The 22,444-nt window shown below is 45.2% G+C and overlaps 1 protein-coding gene across 2 annotated transcripts in view; it reads right to left on the bottom strand.

The window, feature by feature from the left end:
• Positions 1 to 17,156, bottom strand: part of zgc:100829 (uncharacterized protein LOC445149 homolog) — a 35,202-nt gene extending 18,046 nt beyond the window's left edge. Inside the window, exons 1-5 of one of the 2 annotated variants that reach the window (XM_035434162.1) lie at positions 16,771 to 17,156; positions 15,751 to 16,219; positions 3,960 to 4,107; positions 3,727 to 3,844; positions 1,774 to 1,821 (exon numbers count right to left, since the gene is read on the bottom strand). In XM_035434162.1, coding sequence (XP_035290053.1) covers positions 1,774 to 1,821; positions 3,727 to 3,844; positions 3,960 to 4,107; positions 15,751 to 15,931 — 495 coding nt within the window. In that variant the 5' untranslated portion in view covers positions 15,932 to 16,219; positions 16,771 to 17,156. The remainder of the gene's footprint in view (positions 1 to 1,773; positions 1,822 to 3,726; positions 3,845 to 3,959; positions 4,108 to 15,750; positions 16,220 to 16,770) is intronic. The other variant, XM_035434161.1, reaches the window with a different exon arrangement.
• Positions 17,157 to 22,444: the final 5,288 nt, after the last annotated feature.

Here is a 22,444-nt window from a genome sequence, read left to right as displayed (position 1 = left end):
TGTGGTAATAATGACACACTGACACAGGGAATCCGTCTGTGGTAATAATGACACCCTGACACAGGGAATCTGTCTGTGCTAATAATGACACACTGACACAGGGAAGCCGTCTGTGGTAATAATGACGCACTGACACAGGGAAGCTGTCTGTGGTAATAATGACACACTGACACAGGGAAGCCGTTTGTGCTAATAATGACACACTGACACAGGGAAGCTGTCTGTGGTAATAATGACACACTGACACAGGGAAGCCATCTGTGCTAATAATGACACACTGACACAGGGAATCCGTCTGTGGTAATAATGACGCACTGACACAGGGAAGCCGTCTGTGGTAATAATGACACACTGACACAGGGAATCCGTCTGTGGTAATAATGACACACTGACACAGGGAATCTGTCTGTGGTAATAATGACACACTGACACAGGGAAGCCGTCTGTGCTAATAATGACGCACTGACACAGGGAAGCTGTTTGGGGTAATAATGACACACTGACACAGGGAAGCAGTGTGCAGTAATGCCATATTCAGGCCTGCCGCGTTTCGTCTGTAATGACATACTGACACAGGGTGGCCTTGTGCGGTAATTACACAGCGTCTGAGGAAGGCTGTGTGCGGTAATGATCGGCACTCAGAGTACATCAGCGAGCCCTGGACACACTGCGGGAGGTAAAGGAGAGGCTGGAATGGAGTGAGGGACAGCTGGGAGTAAGTGGATCTGGGGCGAACTGCTGAATGCAAGGGACAGCTGGCCTGGCTGGGCTCAGGAGAGGAGCAGTTTGAGTGAGTGTGTGCGTGTGTGTGTGTGTGTGTGTGCGTGCGTGGGTATGTGGGTGTGTGTGTGTGTGTGTGTGTGCATGGGTATGTGGGTGTGTGCCTGTGTTGGTGTGTAGGGTGTGTGTGTGTGGGTGTGTGTGAGTGTGAGTATGCTTGTATGCATGTGGTTGTGTGTGTGTATTTCTGTGTGTGTGTGTGTGTGTGTGTGAGTGTGTGCTTGCATGCATTTGTTTGTGTGGGTGTGTGTGTGCTTGTGTGCGTGTTTTCCTGTGTGTGCGAGCATGTGTGTGCATGTACCTGTGTCCGCATGCTTGTGAGATACGTGCAGTCTCTGTTAGCTGCATTGTAGGACAAAAAAGGCAGAATCTGGACACCACTTTTGTTCAGGTCAAAGGTCGGATACTCTCCACACCACAGTATACCACAGCTACGCCCAGGGCTCTGCAGCTCTGCAGAGGGCTATGCGAAGGGCTGCACACAACTGCCAAAGGTTCAAGGTGGAAGACGCTGCCAAACCCTCAACTATCATCATAATCAAATGTTTCTTTATCCTCACATGACCTAACAATCCTAGGCTACCCAGTTACTGTAGAAATGGCAACAAGAGAGTGCCAAAGTGGGCAAAGTTACACATAGTGTGCAGAGTCACACCCAGTGAGTAGAGTTACACAGGGTGAGGAAAGTTACTCATTGTGAGAAGGGTAACATCATGAATAGAGAGCAGGAGAGAGAGTTACATGCATGCAGAATTACATGCAATGAGGAGAGTTACACAGACAGTACATAAACACAGTCGTTACACAGGTCTGCCACCTTTCACCTGCCTAGTAGTGCAATACAAGTTATTGTGGTTGTGCTTGTGTAACATGCACTGTCTGTCTGCATGCATATTTGACCACATTGGCGGGTATGGCCTGTGTGTGCATGTGTGATGTGTGCATGCTTGTGTGGCCATGTTCATGTGTGCAAGGTAATGTAGCCTCCTGTACCTGCAGAGGGGGCAAGTGAGCAGCTGCCTTCAAATCTTCAGTGTTATCCTGTGGAGAATGATGAAGAATCAGGCATCAAGTATGAATGCATACACACACACTCATGTACACATACACACACACACACACACACACACGTAGACAAACACTCAACAGGAGAGCTTAGATTTGAAAATCAGTCAAAATCTTGACAGATTTTAAAGCCTTTTTCAATGTAGACAGGAAGGGGTGACTCTTACAAGGATTCTACTTCAGGCCAGCTGTGCAGACTACTCTTTAGTAGTAGTTATCTATATATGCCTTTGCGTGTGTTTTGCACATTCAGTTCCATTCTGTACTCGCCTGTGTAGCAAAGTGAACAGTCCTACATGGGTTCTCCCGCTCAACGTCTTTTCCAAATTTATTTAGCCACAAAATCCCCCTGAAAGCTGGCACATGAACCAGCACCGCAAGTGTGTGTGAATGTGTGTGTGTGTGTGTGTGTGTGCGTCAGCGTGAGGGTGAACACGGTCCAGCGACACCGTCCAGCCAAGATCTCCCCTCTGGCCAACGCACTTGCCGTGTGCGCAGCAAGTTGCCATGACAACCAGGCAAATCTTGAAAAAGGCGATACGGAGTGTGGAGATAAGCCCCTTGTCCCCTGAACGCGCACAAAGACGTATGAGCACGTGAGCTCACGACAAAACGCGCTCACAAACACACCCCCGAATGTCCTGGTGACATTATATTTTCGCTTGATCATGAACTTAGATGGAGGAGAAAGCTGTGTAGGGATAGGCTGGGGTATCAATGAAGAATGATAGAGAGAGAGAAAGAGAGAGAGAGAGAGGGAGAGAAAGATGGATTCATCAGGGGAAGAGGGAGGGACAAAATGATTGGCGATAGGACAGAGGGAGAGGGAGATAGAGGAAAGAATGAATGGAGAAAGAAAGGGAGGGTGTGACATAGGGTTCACCAGGAAAAGAGATATTGAAGACTGGGGTAGCGCAAGGTAAAGGGAAAGAGAGAAAGGGAGAGAGGGAGGGAAGGAGGGAATGATATAGAAGGTGGAGCAGGAGCCTGTGTGATTTATTTGGTTGTGCAATTCTCAGCAACAGCAATTCTCCCCGCAGAGAGAGAGCATCTCACTGCCCTCCACCGAGCCTGAGAGATTAATGACAGGAGACAAAGGTCATCCCCTACCTCACACACACACACACACACACACACACACACACACACACACACATACTCACACACACACACACACACACACACACACACACGCGCACACGCGCACACGCACACACACACACACACACACACATACACACACATATACACACATACTCTCACACACACATACACACACACACATACTCACACACACACACATGCACACACACACACACACATACACACACACACACACACACACACACACACACACACACACACACACACATACTCACACACACACACGCACACACACACACACATACTCACACACACACACACACACACACGCACACACACCAGCACAGGCACACTAACATACACACACACACAATCACGCACACACACAGTAACACACACACATCCACACACACACAAGCACATACATACACCTATACAAACACTCCTTCACACACACACACACACACACACCAGCACAGGCACACTAACATACACACACACACACACACTTACACACACACACACACACTCACACACATGCACACACACACACTCACACACACACACACACAATCATGCACACACACAATCACGCACACACACACCTGCACACGCACACTAACACACACACACGCACCTGCACAGGCACACTAACACACACACACACACACACACACACACACACACACTAACACACACACATCCACACACACATACGCACACACATACACCTGTACAAACACTCATTCACACACACACACACACTGTGGGACTCACCCTGAGATTCAGCTGCACTCCTGTCTGGGTTGCAGGGGGCAGATTCTCCCTCTGGGCTCTGGCAGGGTCGGGGGATGTTTGCTTCACCAGATTGCCCTTCAGGATGTCACTCTGGCACCTGCAGAGGTTTTCGTATGCTAATGGTTACGATGGCAGTAATCATGTAATTAATAATAAAAGCCTAACTATCATTACTCTCTCTACAGCATTGTTTTAGTTTTTATTTTCAGTACCACGGGTTTTTGTGAACGCTTGAACCTTTGCGTTCCCCTAGTCCAGGGTAGATCAGTTTGGAAGCCTTGAATTCGTCCACTTCTCCAATAACACAGACGTGTACATCTCCATCTCGACCCAGGAGCCAGCTGACACTCTTGCAATGGGCTGCAGAGACAGAAAGACAAATACAAACTGTCAATGTGCGCAACAGGCTCAGAGACACACATAAACTTTGCACTGTAGCCAGAGAAACACTCATACTGCAAGCTGTAGAAATGAACACCATTACTATGAGCTGTAGAAATGAACACTATTACTATGAGCTGTAGAAATGAACATTATTACTATGAGCTGTAGAAATGAACATTATTACTATGAGCTGTAGAAACAGACACTGTTACTTTGAGCTGGAGAAACAGACACTGTTACTATGAGCTGTAGAAACAGACACTGCTCAAAAAGAGACAGCCAGATAATGTTGCTGTGTTAGCACTGATTCCCACCTCATCTTCAAACTAATGAACTTATATTTTTATTGAATGCTTTCTGTGAAGTGATATTGTCTTCAAATGTGCCAATGGCTTTCAAATGTCAAATTTCCAGCCACAACAAAGTTTTCACAGGCATGACCTTTAAATAACAAATTAATAGCATTGCGCGATTCCAGTTACATGGAATCTGGTCGTATTAGTGTGTACCACTGTGTTACGCCCTTATTTGGGCAAGGGAATGTTGGCAACCTTAGCTGTTTGTGATGTCATTGTGGAACTTTCAGCAAGGTGGTATTTCCATTAACCATGGGTTAAAATCAGGTGAATGAAGAAGTTTGAGCTAGAGGCTTCATGTTCAAAGGACTGCAGCATTTATTTTAAGTCTTTCCCTCCATATCTCTCAAAGCTTTTATGAATCCCTTTAGTTTGCAAAGCAATGAGCAGTTTTGTCTCAGTGGAGAACAGACAGAAACACCATTATGGTGAGTTACAGGGACACTCGCAGTATGGACTTTGGTGTAAATACTGTAGATACCGAGGAAAGGACAAAAATGCAGGCCACGTGAAGTATCCAGGTCACACAGAATGTGAGGCAAAACCGTGCTTTACGGGAATGCACAGCGTGAATTTCCAGGCTGGTTATGTTTGGAATCAGGAAGTGTGATCGCCCGGAGGAGCCGGGGAGGGGGGCCTCGTTTGGGCTTTCAAAGCGAGCCGTCAGGCTGACGAGCCCCGCGTGATGGGCAGGCGCCGCCCCAGCCCGACGCCCCCGAGACCACGCTGCACTGCTTCCCAGTTTCACAGTACGGAAACGAGAGAGAGAGAGAAAAAACCCAAGCCATGTTTAAACAGCAAGAGAGAGAGAGGAGAGTGGGGGGGGGGGGGGGGGCAGAGAGAGCGAGACTGAGAGAGAGAGGGAGAGAGAGAGGAGAGAGAGAGAGAAAGAGAGAGAGAGAGTGAGAGAGAGGAGAGTGGGGGGGGGGCAGAGAGAGCGAGACTGAGAGAGAGAGGGAGATAGAGAGGAGAGAGAGAGAAAGAGAGAGAGAGTGAGAGAGAGGAGAGTGAGAGAGGAGAGAGAGAGAACACCTACGGCTCCCTCTGGACCTCTTTGTACTCAGGACGGCATTAAAGCATTGGCAGACGACGGGTGCTTTAAAAAAGAAATAGACTTCTCCGGCGCTGAGCTAATGAGCTAATGTAATAATAAAACAAATCCTGCACAGCCGGTTTCCTTCGGACACGGTCCTGGAGGTGTTCCGTCTCGCTTCCTCCCTCTCTGCCTGTATTTCTCCCCTCTCTCAGTCTCACTTCCTCCCTCTCTGCCTGCATTTCTCCCCTCTCTCTGTCTCAGCTCACTCTCTCTGTTTCTCCATCTTATGTTTAGATGAGTGTGGAGGTTGGGCGTTATTGGTTTTTCTTTTTGCATTTTTTGGGGGCGTGGGTAGGGATGGCAATTTTGGGTTCGCAAATAGGGGGTTGGGATAGGTTATATGATATTATGGAAAGTTCTTTGTGTTTCAATAAAGGAACGACATAAGTCAAAGTCATCTTTCCCTCTCTCCTTATATATCTCTCTCTGATTCTCTATCTCTATCTTTTTCTGTTTCTAACACAAACTATAATAATAATAATAATAATAATAATAATAATAATAATAATAATAAAACTTTATTTATATAGCACCTTCCATATCATAAAATGCAGCTCAAAGTGCTTTACAAGAGAAACAATAGAAATCAGTACCACAGGTATTAAGATAAGATAAAAATAGAAAATAGAAATAAAATGAATGATAATAGCAGAAATTACATAAATTAAAAATAAAAATAAATAAATAATAAAGAAAAAGAATAATAATACTAATAAAAATAAAATAAATAAAATAATAGTAATAAAATAAATTGATAATGATAAAAACAATTTTAAGATATAAAAAGCATAAAACAAGTCTAAGAAATATAAAAGAAATATAAAATAATAACAATGGTGTTAAAATTAAAAGGTGAAATTAATTGAAAGCAAGATCATAAAAATGGGTTTTGAGCTGTTTCTTAAAACTATCAACAGAGGTTGCTTGTCTTATTTGTAATGGGAGTTTGTTCCAAACCTTTGGTGCATAAGAACAGAAAGCTGCTTCACCATACTTTTTGTAATTCATTCTCGGGGCATTGAGCAAGTCAACACTAGACGATCTGAGGCAACTGTTTGGGACATACTTAGATAAGCAATCACAGAGGTATGAAGGTGCTAAACTATTTAGGGCCTTATAAACAAGTAAAATAATTTTTAAATCAATTCTAAATGTTACAGGGAGCTAGTGTAATGAGGCTAGAACTGGTGTAATATGGTCTCTTTTTCTGGTTTTTGTTAAAATTCTGACTGCTGCATTTTATACAAGTTGCAGCCTATCAATAGTTTTTTTAGGTAATCCAGTGAAGAGTGCATTGCAATAATCTAGGTGAGAGAGTTCAAAGGCATGGGTCAACTTTTTGGCATCTTCCAGTGAGAGGTAGGGTCTAACTCTTGCAATATTTCTTAAATGAAAAAATATTTATAACATTGTTGATATGTGATTTAAAATCCAACTCAGAATCAAGAATAACACCCAAGTTTTGGCTTATTATAGACTAACACAATCAGCATTACTAATAACAAACAAATTATTGAACTTCTTGTCAATACTGAATGCATCATTTAGACATTCACAATCTTGGTCGGAAAAAAGTATGTGAACCTCTAGGCTAATGACGTCTCCAAAAACTAATTGGAGTCAGGTGTTCCAATCAATGAGATGAGATTGTAGGTGTGGACTGCCCTATTAAAAAGGCACACAGTTTGGTTACTGACAGAGTATGCTCTTCTCAAGAAACATCCGTTCATGTGAACCATGCCCTAACCAAATGTTCAAAGGAAGAATTGTAGAGATGTACAAAGCTGGAAAAGCTGGAGGCTACAAAAGCATTTATAAAGGCCTGGGTGTTCATCAATCCACAATAAGGCAAGTTGTCTACAAATGTAGGAAATTCAGTTCTGTTGCTATTCTCTCTAGGTGTGGGCATCCTGAAAAATTCACAGCAAGAGCGCTGCATGCAATGCTGAAGCAGGTCAAAAAGAACTCTGATCTAGGGCCAGGCTTCCCTTGCCCACATCTGGCCCTTTTCCATATTGAGCCACAAGGCTAAACTGATGCTAGATCAGTGCTCCTACTCTGGGATGCTTTATGAATACGAACCAGTAAGTCTGCACTCTGTCGGTGTTTTCTTTTCTATGATTTCTCATCATGCTCAGATATTCCGCCATGTTGCATTCTCTTCTACTAGCCAGATAGTCAGAGGTGGAAAGTCCAGGGTTCAGAAAGTAAAAATCCTGCCGTGTGTTTCTTCCACCCATGAACTCAGCCAGCTGATTTCACTAATTTGGTCTACCTCCTGGCTGAATAATTAGCAAATCCATGTGACTGGAACAAAATACTGGGCAAGACTTTTACTTTCTGAAACTGAATTTTCTACGTCTCCAGATAGCACTCTATTTTGCTTTGTGTTTGTGTGTGTGCGTGTGTCCCCCAATAATGAATGTAATTCCGTTTGTGTTGTTTCATCATTTGGTTGACTGTAACCTATTGTGGGGTGATGGTGCTGTCCTGAGGCTGCCTCGTGTCAATCGATGTCAGCGCTGTCTATCTCAGGACCAGCTGGCAGAGAAAACTGTTTTCTGGACTCACCTCTTGGCATTTCAGGGATTTATCACGACCGGAGTTGGGGTTGCTATTTGCTAAATGGATCCAGAATTTTAGTGCCGTTAATGCCTTTTTTGGATGAATTTTAACACCCTATTTTGGATGTCATTTAGTGACACTGCATAGATTGTCAATTGTGTTCCTTGGGACCCCACACTTCATTACTATAGAGCACAATAGGCAGAATGAAAGATAGGACAATTTTTAATTATATTTTTTCTGGTAGTTGAATTTGGGCTCTGTTCTTTATTACACAAAATCCCCTCTGCAATTTCTACTTAAGTTCATTCACTTCCATGTGAAACATAAACTTTGAATGGTGACATTCCCATGTTAGGTCAGGCGTACTTAAATGGCCATAAAGGGTGAAACTGACCATCAATTATCTAGCTAGATTGCTGCATATATAAACATTGTTGCTGCAGCTCCGCAGAAAAAGCCCCTGGCTGGGCGAAGCCTGCAATAGTAGTCTGAGGTTTTAGGGCCTACCTTGTAGTCGTGTAGCTGTTTGAGTTATGAATAGGGTCTGGTAGCATAACCTGTTCGCTGGTTCTCATACGAGTGGTAATGTTACCGACCAGACCGAATAACATTGCAGACTTCAGTGCTTAATTTTGGTGTCATCTGTACAAACATTATACACTTGCTCAGTCAAATCGTTAGCAAGCTAACTCATGTGAAACTCAGTCAAAATGTCAAAAGCGAAACTTTCTAAAGTGTGGCTGTATTTTACCCAGAAGGATTCAAACAGTGGAACGTGCCTTTTCAATAGAAAATATGTTCTATAATGTTACCATTTAATTGTTTTTTAAAACAAGGTAGACTACCGGTTCAGGTCCGAAAGGTTTCAGGGCTGTTGTCAAAATGTGAATGATACCCATCCCTAGTCATGAAATGATATTATGTGGAGATTGCATGTGAAATGACTTCTAGTCTACACTTTAGCAATATATTCAGAAGTTCTTCAGTAGATTTTAGCAATACTGAAAATAAAAATGTGTAGTATTTATTGTCCTAGATATGAGTGTCCACCAAGCAGATTAAAAATATGAAACTTGTCCAGAAACATGCTACAGTACTGCGGTCTCCTCAACCAATCATATTTTTGTATGTTCCTAGAGTGTTACTCCACCAAGCATGAAATTACGCCCCCTGTGGTGACCGTGGGTCACTGCTTGGCTATACTCGTGATCTCTAACGCCGAGAATAAAATCAAGGTAGGGGTCAGATCCGTGAGGTTCAGGAGGTGAAACACTGAACACAAGACCATTGTTTATCAGGTGGTTACCAAACTGTCTGAAAAGGGCTGAGGTGGTTCATGTGAAAAAATGAAAATAAATTCTTTCAACACTAATCACACAAAGCACTGTGCACCCCCCCCCCCCCCCTTGAAAAACCAACACTCATCACACTACATGTTTTACCCCTCCTGCAAAGATACACACTAATGACACTACATGTTGAACATCACAGCCTCTCCACAGACACCCACACACTCAACATTGTACGTGTTAAACAACTTCCACAGACACTTATGAAAGTAAAGCACGCTCAGGGTTATACACGATGCTATTTTTTTTGCTAATGACCTCTGCTAATGTTGCAAAAACAACAAATCTGCATATTTTAGCATATTATTTTCCTTCCATTTGGAAAACCAAATCACATCCGTGGGTCTGTCTTGTTACTACTACATCCTCGGACAGTTAGGCAGAACGCAGAACGTGTGCTCTCTTCCAAAACAGAACAGGCAGCTGCCGCTTATTCTCACTGCAGTCCACCAGCTGGGCTACACAACCAGCCCAGCTGAAGAGGAGCAGACAGACTTACTGCTGGACTGCTTACTTTGGCCTCCTGATTGGCCAGGATGAGTGGCACTGTTTATGTCCAATGGGGAATGGATACATCAACCGCCCAATGAAACCCTCCCTCCGTCGGTGACACTATAGGCAAATCTGGACTGCCCTGTGGAGATGTCAGCCACAGTTGGCACTGGAATACTGAGTAACAAAGTAGTCTTAACATATGTTAGGCTATTTTATTGAGGGATTGGTTGTAGAAAATGTAATCTCTCATCCGGTGGGTTGTTGGCCATAGAGTTTGTGAAGCCCTGGGTAATGCTCATATGCTCAATGTCAGCATGTTCAGTCTACCGCACAGAACTGAGTCAGGAACCGGAAGGTCACGGGATCGATCACCCTGAGCACAGCGCTCGGACCAAACTGGAAGTGTAAATATCCAGCTGAATAAACGTGTGAGTGAAATGGAAGATGCGAATGTCATCCTGTTCCCCCACAAAAGATAACAATTGTTACAATTCAATCTGGCCAAGGCTACTAAATGTGCAATTGCTCTACGTTCTCAAAAATGAGTCATTCTTCAGCAGGTAATCAGTTTTGCCTACAGGATTTCAGTATACTGCATTTGGACCATCCACATACCAAATGATATATGGTCAAACTACCAGACCGACCAATGATGTGAAAATACGATCCAGCACGGCCAGTAGAATCAGGGTATGCTACAGACAAACAATAGCCTGGTATTACAGGCTTGTATAACTACTTTTATTTTACATGTCAGTGTGTTATGTCTCAGCAGTTTGACATTGCCTGTCCGAATGGTAAAGCCTGAAGGACAACATTGTTTTGCAGATAGGGTACAACTGAATCTTAGTTAATAATGTGCCACCGTGTTACCGTAGGCAGTGTTTATCCAGTCTGCTTTTGGTTCAGTGCAGTGTACTGTGTCTAAATCCACACAGGGACGTACAGAGAGGACATTTCAGGTCTAGGGGAGGGGACTTGGAGGACAGACATTTGTTTATCATTAAATATTTAGGGCATCCACGGCTTCACACCAAAAAATAGCATCTCTATAAAAATAAATATTTAATGCCTCATATTCCCCAGGAAAACAAAACATCTCTGATGAAAAGGACAGCGCAAAGATTAGTTCTGACCCAGTTTGTCAGTCATACCTTCACTTTCACACTTTTAGACCTGGTCACAAATCTTTCAGATCTAGATTTTCTAAGTCTCAGTCTCTAGCTGCAGTGGGACTCAAACCCAACTCTCCTGAGTCTCACATCTGACTCTCCCGAGTCTCAGATCCAGCTCCCCTAAATCTCAGATCCAGCTTTCCCAAGTCTTAGATCCAGCTCCCCTAAATCTCAGATCCAGCTCCCCTAAATCTCAGATCCAGCTCCCCTAAATCACAGATCCAGCTTGGCCAAGTCTTAGATCCAGCTCCCCTAAATCTCAGATCCAGCTTTCCTGAGTTTCAGATCCAGCTCCCCTAAATCTCAGATCCAGCTTACCCAAGTCTTAGATCCAGCTCCCCTAAATCTCAGATCCAGCTCCCCTAAATCTCAGATCCAGCTCCCCTAAATCACAGATCCAGCTTGGCCAAGTCTTAGATCCAGCTCCCCTAAATCTCAGATCCAGCTTTCCTGAGTTTCAGATCCAGCTCCCCTAAATCTCAGATCCAGCTTACCCAAGTCTTAGATCCAGCTCTCCTAAATCTCAGATCCAGCTCCCCTAAATTTCAGATCCAGCTTTCCTAAGTCTCAGAACCTTGCAGCAGTGAAACTCAGACCCTTGCTCCCATGATTCTCTTAATTTTGAATTTGAATGTGCAATGTGTGACCACGGGTACAATGAAAGTTACACAAACAACCCGGGAAAAACACATGACTTAAAACTATGATAACAATGCAGTTTCAGTTCAGGTATGTGCAGAGATGTGCATCATTTTTTCCGCCCCGCAGAAGTGGCCTGAGTGTCTGCTCTCCCTATCTCTTCTCCCCAGCTCCCCTCCCCTGCCGAGCTACGCAGGCCTTTCTGAGCTGCGCAGCTGTACAGCTGCTCTGCGCAAACAGTCCCTGCAGGAACTGCGCAGATTAGGCAGCAATGGCCCTAAACCACGGGAAAAAAAAGGATGTAGGACACACGGGCATCAGAGAGCTCATGGAAAACGGGCGAGAGAGGATAAACGAAGGCGGGGTGAGCTGGACCCTACTGTGACATTGATGGACACGTCCCTTACACCACAACCACCACTTCCTCTGGGTCTGACGGCCATAGAAACGCAAGCTGTGCCTTCCCTGTTGAGATTCAACCCCGCAAGATCCTCACTGTGAATCTGGGAATTACGGGAAATAAATTTACCTCACCCTGCCACGTTTGTAAGCCTCTTCCATCTACAGCACCCTGTCCATTATAACCAGTACACACACACGAGCATGCACATACACGTACATACACACAGACACATACACACAAGCATGCATATATGCACACACACACACACACACACACACACACACACACACACATAAGCATGCATATATGCACACACAGACACACACACACAAAAGCATGCACATACATGCACACACAGACACAGACACACAAGTATGCATATATGAACAGACACACAGACACACACACACATAAAAGCATGCACGTACGCGCACACACACAAACACACACACACACATAAGCATGCATATACGCGCACACACACACACACACACACACACACAGAAGCATGCACATATGCACACACTCTCAGGCAGCAAAATACGTACACCTACAAATTCTAACAGCTCAAAGTAACACTGCTCCCTGTTTGCTAAAGCTCACAGTAACATATTGTAACATGACTCAGTTAAGCACCTCCTTCTTGTGCACTTCCTGCCATGCTGTCAGTAATTCCTGTTTCAGTACTTCCTGTTTCACTCACAGTTTGGCCCAGTGTGATTTCCTGTTGTTCCAGTGGCAGGTGTCTCATATCTTATGCACAAAAATCATTGTGCTGTTCTGAGTCAGAACTCAGTAATGATACAATGTATGCGTCGATCATGAGTTTCTGAAATCCAAACATATCAGATGGTGCCAACAAATTGTTGTTGAGGCAGTTGTCGAGGTATTCCCCTAATTTATAATTTATAAATTTCACCAGGTCTGGCACTGTTGCTCGTTTGTTTCTGTATTGTAAATTGCTTTGAATAAGAATGGCTACTGAAGTAATGTAATGTTTTTTTTTGTTGTTTAAAAAAAAAAAACAATTTCACCATATAAGCCCCGAAAGAGCTAACTTTTGTTTAAATGGATGTCAGTTTCAGGGCAGGTCATGTGATCATAAGATTAGGCCTTGACCAATCATGCCTAATGGACTGAAACAGTATGTCTATGTGTAGCCTTTGCGCTTCACAAGAGTAACATACACAGATGACATATATATAAGTAATATGCATCTTTGCAGCTAGTTGTTTTTTGAAGCAGTTCACTTTCAGCAGTTTATGCAGGAATCAAACCCAGAACTCCTTACTTCCTGCAATAGCTAAAGAGGCTAAAACCATCAATGCACTTTTAATAGCAGCGCATGGTTATCCTTGTAACTTTTGACATAATGACTTGATAGTTTTGAGTCATTTGTTTTGTCTTTTCTGGGACATTATTGTCACAGGTACTTTGTTTGCAGGTATGTTATCTCTTATAGAGATATTATAATCTGTAATAATCTTTGTTCCTGAATTCTTCTTGCACGTACTGTAGGTACAGCACGTTTCAGTGAATGCAGTGACCTGAAGACCAAGGTCTCCAGCCATGGCACCCAGTCACACACAAATGTAATCTCCTGTAAGTAATGTCACAGTCTTTATCAGAGAATCACTGATGTCCCTGAACTCTGCTACCAAGACATCACACTGCCACTATGGGCTGCAGCTATACTGCAGTGTTTCTGTTGTAACACAGTGTTGTACTGGCCAAAGAGAACAGGCTCAGTGTTATTGAGGGGACACAGAGGAGCAATCCGGTCTTCCTCCATGAACGATGCCCACCAGACTTTGAATAACAAGAGCCAGAAAAAAGCTAAGACTTCAACCCTCGATTACCCTCCCCCCCCCAGCCCCTCATCTTCTGACGTACATGTCGAGCAGACTCAAGGATCAGCTGACGTAAGTTTCTCAGGGAAACTGCCGTTAGGGAAAGAGGGGGATTTTACTGACGTGCCGTCCCCTGCTCTCAGATTCCAGAGTGCAGTTCTGTGGTTTCCCAGTGCATTGTGGGATTCTGCTCTGGGGGAGGGTGGTCTGTATGACTGAGCGCTCAGAAGGGGGAATTTTTCAGAGAGCTGAAACTGAAGCTGAAGCTCATAACTGATGGAAAGTTATGATTGCCTATAGAGGGAAGAAAAAAATGTGGGGGGGCAAGATTCCAACAGTGTTTAAGTTTTTCAGGACAAAAAACTTAAACACCGGTGTATGCGTGTGCATGTGTGCATTCTTAGGAAACAGCCTTGACTTCTTCACCCCGATTCAATCTTCTCTTGATTACCCAAAACTCCCCCGTCATCCTCTCTCTCTCCCTCCCTCCATCCATCCGTCTCTCCCCCTCTCTCTATCTCTCTCCGTCTCTTTCTCTCTCTCTCTCTCTCTCTCTCTCTCTCACACTCACACTTACACTCACGTGTGTGCGTGAGCGTGTGAAGAGAACAGAAAACTGTCAAACTGTCAAACTTACGCGGCTGTTTTTTAAATGTATCGCGTTACGCTGTTGTCGGCCTGCTTAACAGCCTATTCAGAAGGCTGGACGCTGCGAGGCCTCGTTCTCACTCGAGAAAGCAGTTCCTGTGGAACAGAAGCTGCTGTGTGGTTCTGAGTGGCTCACAAACACTTAGTGACCTTGAACACATCTCGTACATTTCCTGTTATGCTGTTTAGATTTCACTGCCTCGTATCCTGCCCGTAGACGATGTTCAAGCCACGGCGTGTTGCCTATGTACACAGTAAAATGTTCAGTGTTAAATCAGCTTAAAGTACATGTGCTCCCTATTAGATTCATATGTAGTCTGTTAGAGTTCAATTAACACAGGATATTTCACTGCGTACCAGTTGCCATTCACAGTTACTGTAGCAATGGCCCTGTGGAACTGACTGATTATGCAAGTGATGGTTTGACAGTTTGCTTTGTTGATTGTTTTATTGATTGATTGATTGATTGAGCGATTTATTTGTTTAGTTAACTAGGTGGTGAGATTCCAGCCAGGCCACCCAGTGATTTTTACCAGAAGCGTTCCCAGGATTCTCACGCGATCCTGCATATGAAGAGGCTGACATCATGCCTTAAAATAAATGCACCACTCTGCCACAAAAACACGAAGATTAGATTAAGGCAAGAAGGGTCCGCCCTGTCACGCCACATGCTCTACGGGCCACCGGCGGGTTGTGAGAGTGAAGACCATCAAACGACGGAGCGCAGAACTGCATTTATAGAAAAACAGCCCTCGCCATGTGTTCCCGAAACCTCCGCCCTTTTGCAATCACCCTTACATCACATCGCATCCGAAGAATGGAAACAATGTGCAACGTGACGCACGCAGGGCGGTTTACAAAGTTGAGTCAAAACGCCAGAGACGACACAAGAACACAAGGTGGTTAAACATCCAGACCAAACTAATCAATCTGGTCACACCCCATCCCAGAAAGAACCCCATCCCATCTGATGAATGAGGTGACCGATATGGGCACGAGGGGTGAAACCCTCCCCCCCTCCCCCCTCCCCCCCACCGTACCTTTTCTGGGTTTGGGGCGGCCACCCAGGCCTCCCTCCCTGTCCATCTTCTCCTCCCGCTCCTTCCACCTCCTCACTTGCTCCTGCCTCATCTTGAGGAAGAGGGTCTTCTTCTGCTCCTCGTTCAGCGCCTCCAGCACATCCGGGTCGATGTACATGTCCTTTAAAATCTGCTGCAGCATTTTCAGGGTTCGGAGTGGGGGGCTGGGTTCTGTGTGTAAGCGCAGAGGGGTCTGTTCCTCCTGATTGCCTCTCTGACCACACGCAGAAGATCTTCCGAGGAAGTTTTGACTTTTCAAATGAAGAAGGAAGGCAAGACAGAGAGAGGGGGGAGGGAGGGAGAGCCCCACAAGAGGAGGTTCTAGGCCCAGACAAAAGCTCCCTCTATCTCCCGTCCGTACCGCTGACCATGTTCCCCCTAGGCTGGACCTCCACACATGCCGGCCGTCAGCTGGAAATCTACGGTTCTGCTGGGGGGGGGGGGGGGGGGGGGGGGTGGGGGGGTGGGCGGGAGAAAACAAACGACACATCGATATCAACATTTAAGTGCCAAAGGTTTTTCTCAGCTTGTTTCACTCACTTTTTAAAAACTTTTCTCTGTTGTTTTATCTGGCTCTCCCTTCATTCAGAGAGGATATAATTAGGTCGTGGATGAGGCTGAGGTTTTTAAACTTGGGAGTGACTTGTCCATCACTCCCCCTCCACGTCCCCACAAGTGAGCATTGCACTCCTCGAGAGTAACCCTTGTTTCCCTCTCTGAGTAGTGAACAGATCTCATGTCCCATGTCAGTACTCCAGAAAAGAAAAAAAAAACAGCAGGCACCCTTTTTCCTTCCTGCTAAAAACAGAAGAAACTACTGTTGCAGTCATAAGAGTCACTGAAAGACAGAGGCATTTTCAAACCAACCCTGTTACAGACGGTCTGAGCAGGCACTGCTGGTTAACTGAGGAGTCTGTCGGGCTGACTCAAGAAGGAGAACGAAAGAGGAAGAAGGAGTTGTGAAGAATAGACCGTACTCACAATGGGCAGTGGAAGCGTAGTCCTCAGCGAGGCTGGAGTCTAGTCGCCCTGGAGTGCAAGCCTGGACGAATCCTTGTTCTTCTGTAAACGACTTGATGACATCACAGCATTCCGTGGTCTGTCTGTCTCTCCCCCACGTTTTCTCTCTCTCTCTCTCTTTCTCTCTCTCTCTCTCTCTCTTTCTCTTTCTCTATTTTGCTCTCTCTTTTACCCTACCATATTCACTTTCCCTCCTCTGAATCTCCCTCCTCTTACTCATTCACTTCCTCCTCCCACTCACTCATTATCTCTCTTTCTCTGTCTGTCTCTCTCTCTCTCTCTCTCTCTCTCTCTCTCACAGAGCAGTGACTGTGCTCAGGAAACAGACCACAGCTGCCACAGCTGAAAAAGAAATTCCTGCATCCTGTTGAATGCAGAGAGAAAGAGTGAGAAAGAGAGAGAGAGAGAGAAAGTGAAGAGGAGGGAGGGGGAGGGGCAGACAGAGATAGTAAAATGGTAAAAAGTAGTACAGCTGAAAACGTGTGAATGTACTGTGGAGTATTCCCAAAGAAGGAAAGTACATAAATGCAGGAATTGTGGAATCTGGGCCAAACTTCTTTTCCCGGACTTGTGGAGGAGGCGGGTTTGGGGCATCAGGGATAGACATTACATTACATTACATTACATTACATTACATTACAGGCATTTAGCAGACGCTCTTATCCAGAGCGACTTACACATTGCATCCATGGTGAAGCAATGCAGGTTAAGTACTTTACTCAAGGGTGCAATGGCAGTGTCCTACCTGGGAATCAAACCTATGACCTTGAGGTTACAAGACCAACTCCTTACCCATTATATTGCACTGCCACCCCGTAGCTAGCAAAGTTAGCTCACCTTGCTTCTTCGCTGCTTCTGCTCCCCAGCACTGTGCTGTACCTGTTTCAGCATGCCACGAGCCCCCTGTTTCACCCAAATGATAACGCTCGTGTTCCGCATATTTAAGTTCTCCTGTTCTCCCAACCCACACTGCTCCTGTAATGCTCCCTGTTTTACTCTTCTTTTCCATACCACACTGCCCCTATCCCTGAAACTGTACTGTCCTCGCTCCCCAAATTCACACTGTCATCTTCCCCCAAAGTCAAATTCTCCTCTCTATTCGAACCTGCAATGTATCCTGGTATTAACTATTTAGCCATAAAATAAAAGTAAATGAACCTCACCTGGATGCTTGAAGAGATATCACGTCCAGTGAGGGTTTGATTTCGGGTGCTATTCTCTTATGTGAGTAACTAGCGACCTCTGGTGGCTCAGAATGGGAGCACTGGGAATTTGTTTTAAAATGTCTGTGTTGAAGGAAGCGTGTGTTGAATGCAGGGAATATATGTGCATTGAAAGGGGATTAGCGCTGTGGCTCACAGCTTCCTTGTCCCGGCTACGGCTGGGATTTCACATTCTCCCCGTTTAACTTTACTCTGTTGGGTCCAGAGGGATGCCAGTGAAAAGGGCTCTACTGTCCTGCGACCAGATCTGGCTGGAGAGCTATTACACAGCCTTAATGACCCAAATATTAACATCGCCAAACCAGCCTTCTCTCTGCTGGAGAGAGAGAAGAGGTGAAACAAAAAGCTAGCATTGTGAGAGGTGTTTGAATCTGGAAGCCCCCCCCCCCAAGCCCTTTCAGGGCTGTTCTGGGCCCTGCGACAGACAGGAAGAGGAAGTGGGGTGGGACAGGATGTGGGCTATTTCCAGGCTGCCGACTGTGGCGGCTTTTACCGGCCCAGTGGGCCCTCTCTGCAGCCTTGGCAACAGACCCCCCCCCCCCCCCAATCCCCCCCTCTCCAAGCGACTTCCTGCCAAAAGCGACAGCCCGTGCGCAGTGGAGGAGCCACAGCCGGATGTGAACATGCTAATGGAGCTCCTTCAACTGCCAACCAGGGCAAGGTCACTGCTGATAGGCCTCTCTATTCCTCCCTCCTCCCTCTATCTCTCTCTCTCTCTCTATCTCTCCCTCTTTCTCACTCCCTCTCTCTCTGGGAAACAGCTGGCCCACGCAGAAAAAAATATGTGTTGGTTGTGATACTGATCCCAGAATTTCACACACATGAAACACACCTTAAAATACATGCACACATACAGTACCGACCAAAATTATTAGGCCACCTGTGGTTAAAAAAATGTCCAATAATTTGTTTAATTGTAATTAAAGCCAAGGGAGACATATTTTAATAGTTAATGTTGGTAACAAGTACACCCAGCTGTACATGCTCAAAGACACGCTCATCCATGCACTTCATACTAATACACACTGTGGCAGACGGCAGGGAGAGGTGAGGGGAGTGGTAATTGAGGGCAGATATGTTGCAGCCCGCTGGCTCCACCCCCGAGCCTTATATGGACTTCCTGCCCCAACGAGGCAAGCCTGGGCTTCATTAAGCCATTAAGTGCAGGGGGATAAAAGGGGAAGCGGGTTGCACAAACAGTGCAAAGTACTGTGAGGGAAACGCGTGTTGCGGAGAGTGAGAGAAAGCTAATATATCTGTGATTACCCGTTGTGACCTGGACTGTTTGACAAACCCCGCTGTGTACCGAACTGTTTTGGCTGAGGACCTGGTTTTTTGGATTACCCCTGGAATACGGAAAAAGGACAACGAGAACGGATTGTGGACTTTGGATTGGTTGCTGAATTTCCCCCTTTTCCTCCTTGTGTAAATTTTTCCTAATAAATCACCCAATTGCACTCCAGTTGTGTTTCGTGTGCGTGTTTAGTTATCGAATTGGTGACGTGGAAACCCCACACCCGTGAGCCTGCCACAACACATGCAGAATACACACACAACTTCTTAAAATGTGAGCTCACACAAAATACACCTAGTCTGGGACCTCTCTCTCCACATTGAGAACTCTGTGGTCAGACTAATCACTCTGCGGTGTACCTTTATGGCGTTGCTTGATAATAAAATCTCAGTGGCACACGCAGTGCATAGTATCCCTTTGTTGGTTCTCATAGCTATTTCTATCAAGGCCGAACGGACTGAAAACGATTCTCCTGCCAATCGGAGGACACCGTGGCATACTGGCTAGTCCTGGCCAATGCGGCCTGCACGTGCTACGTGACAGACCAGTGTCTGTAATCCTACAGGAGGAACATGAAACCAGTCTTCTACAAGAAAGCGGACACAACCCAGGTTTGGTTAATGTAAGAGGAATACACTGTTGCTCTATGAGTTCAGCTTTGATGACTGAAAAGCCATGGCAGTATTATGGACATTGTTAGCGTCATGCTCCTTGTACCAGGAAGCACAACCTGAACAAAACTGCTGGCATAAGGTTGTCATAAAAAAAGTTCAATATAAAAGAAAAGAAAAAAAGAAAAAAAAGTAAATATATATATTTCTCAGCAAGGTGCAGAACGAAGATGGGGCAATGCTCATTCCCAGTGGCTGGTGCACGTAACTGGAATGAGCTGGTCATCAAACAGGTACAGAACCTGAATAACTTCAAAGAGAATAGTCAAGTAGAGGCTCCTTGATAAGTTAGCAGGGCAAGGGGACAATGCTACGTATTAACATGCATATTTTTTTTTAGATCTGCTGGATACTGTTGCCGTGTACAGTAAGTATTGTCTGCTGTATGTTTCATGTTCTTACACCAAGGGCCACAGTGGAAATAAGTCAGACTTGTTCTACTATCCTTGATGATTTTAACATGCATGCATTTTCTACCATGTATCTAAATCATTGTCAAAAAAACTAAACTGAAATAATATGTATTTCATGAAAGGCAGTAGTGAATGATAGGGATAAAACGTCATGTCCAGTAGATGATTAAATGTTCTTAAATGCTCTTGGCAGTTTGTAGATTCACCTTGTTTAACTGGAGACTGCTGTATGCTGGATCAATGGAGGATGCCGTGGTCATCATCGACGGCTGTCTGGAGTCTGAGTGATTGGCTTTCGATTGCTGCGGCCTCTCTGGGCTGTGTAAATCCTTCAGCGCAGAGCGCGTCCTCGTTTTGGCGGAGTTTTGTCCACCGAGCCAGTGTGACGTCATGCGTGCTTGCAGTTAGAAAGCTGGAGAGTAAGTGGTTTTGAGCAAAATAGGAAATGGGTCTGAAACGGACAGATACTCATGTGTGATGCCACAAGGACGTGCAAGATTGACTTCCTCCAGCACTAATTTGGTCATTGTAAACATGCGAATATGGAAATTACTCTGTAACAAAATTGGTTGATTTATTTGGTTATTGATTGATTGATTGATTGATTGAGCTATGCACGCACTGCTTAGCGGGTGCACCGCAGAGGGGAAAAAGCAGCTGGCACTCTGGAAGTCATGCGCAGCCGGACTGACGAACGGATGTGGCTGTGACACCTACAAACACAGCTTGGCATTCGAAATGAGGCGAAAACAGAAAGAGAAAATGCATTAAAAGCAGAGGCGGAGTTTGACATTTAAGCATGGGGGGAGGGGGCTGTCCTGGATTGGGGGTGATGCAGAGGTATTCTCTTGCACTCGTGAATGGGAGGGAGAGTTGGTTTGCGATTGCGATCGAAAATCGAGGGGCACCCCCCCCCCCCTTTAGGCTGCCCTGCCTTACCCTCAGAACTCTTTTACCCCCACCCCCTCACAAAGCAGGATGTCAGAGACAGAGCTGGACGGGAATAAAATTGGCTTAATCAATCGCAGCAGCTGATTGGCTGTGGCTGTCTGTCTCCTCTCCGTTGGCGGGTCCCATGGGAGCGAGTGGGGCCGGTGGGGGAGGCGGGGGGTTAATGGCGGCCCTGCCACCGCTACGTTCCTGCTGCACACTGCAGCTCCCGCAGTCTGTGGCCTCGTTGCTCTTCGATGCATATACAACTTTTTACGGCCCCGGTTTGGCTGGTCTCAGTTCAGTGTGCATGTGTGTGTGTGTGTCTGTGTGTGTGTGTACGTGTGTGCATGTACTATAGCCTCCTGTACCCTTCCTCCAAACCCCCACACTTGACCCACCATGCATGCCCCCCTCCCCCACTGTCTGTCCGCACGCAGTCAGTCTCATCCTCATTCCAAGCCACACCACCAGCCCCTTTGAGTCTCCGGAAACAAGGCTGTCAAAATGCAAAATGGGCATGACAGCAAGCCTTCAAGCTGACTGCGACTAAAGACCACAGAGAGGGGGTCAATTTCGCCCAGTTTCTCTCAAATCACTGGCTTTGTTGGTTAAAATATGCAGCCTATTATTATTAGTATTATTATTATCATCATCATCATCATCATCAACAACAAACAATAATGGTAATATCAATAACAAAAATAATAATCATACAACAGTTCTATTATTATTATTGTTATTGTAATTATTTATTTATTACAGTTGTATCAGAACAGTAGGAACGCAAGTACTCACGGTTCAATGCAGCCTACTCTATGAGCTGTTATAAAGTAGAATATTTACTGTTGAGTAGTACGAATAATAGTATGCTTTTCGTAGCCACAGTCATAAGTCTGTTACACTCGGTCTACTGCTAAATTAATTTCTCGTCACACTGCAAAATGCCTGAACTGGAATACCGCTTTAAACTGCTCATTTTAAAAGCAGTGAAGACTAAAAACATTTTCCCCGGCGCATGTTTGGCATTAACATTCCAACTTCTCTTAAGAGATGGAAAGCAAAATATCGCCTAGAGGATAAATGCAGAACGGCCCCAGAATG

Source organism: Anguilla anguilla, chromosome 9 (genome assembly GCF_013347855.1).
Source record: "Anguilla anguilla isolate fAngAng1 chromosome 9, fAngAng1.pri, whole genome shotgun sequence".
Taxonomy (NCBI): domain Eukaryota; kingdom Metazoa; phylum Chordata; class Actinopteri; order Anguilliformes; family Anguillidae; genus Anguilla; species Anguilla anguilla.
This window is presented reverse-complemented; position numbering and strand designations above follow the sequence as displayed.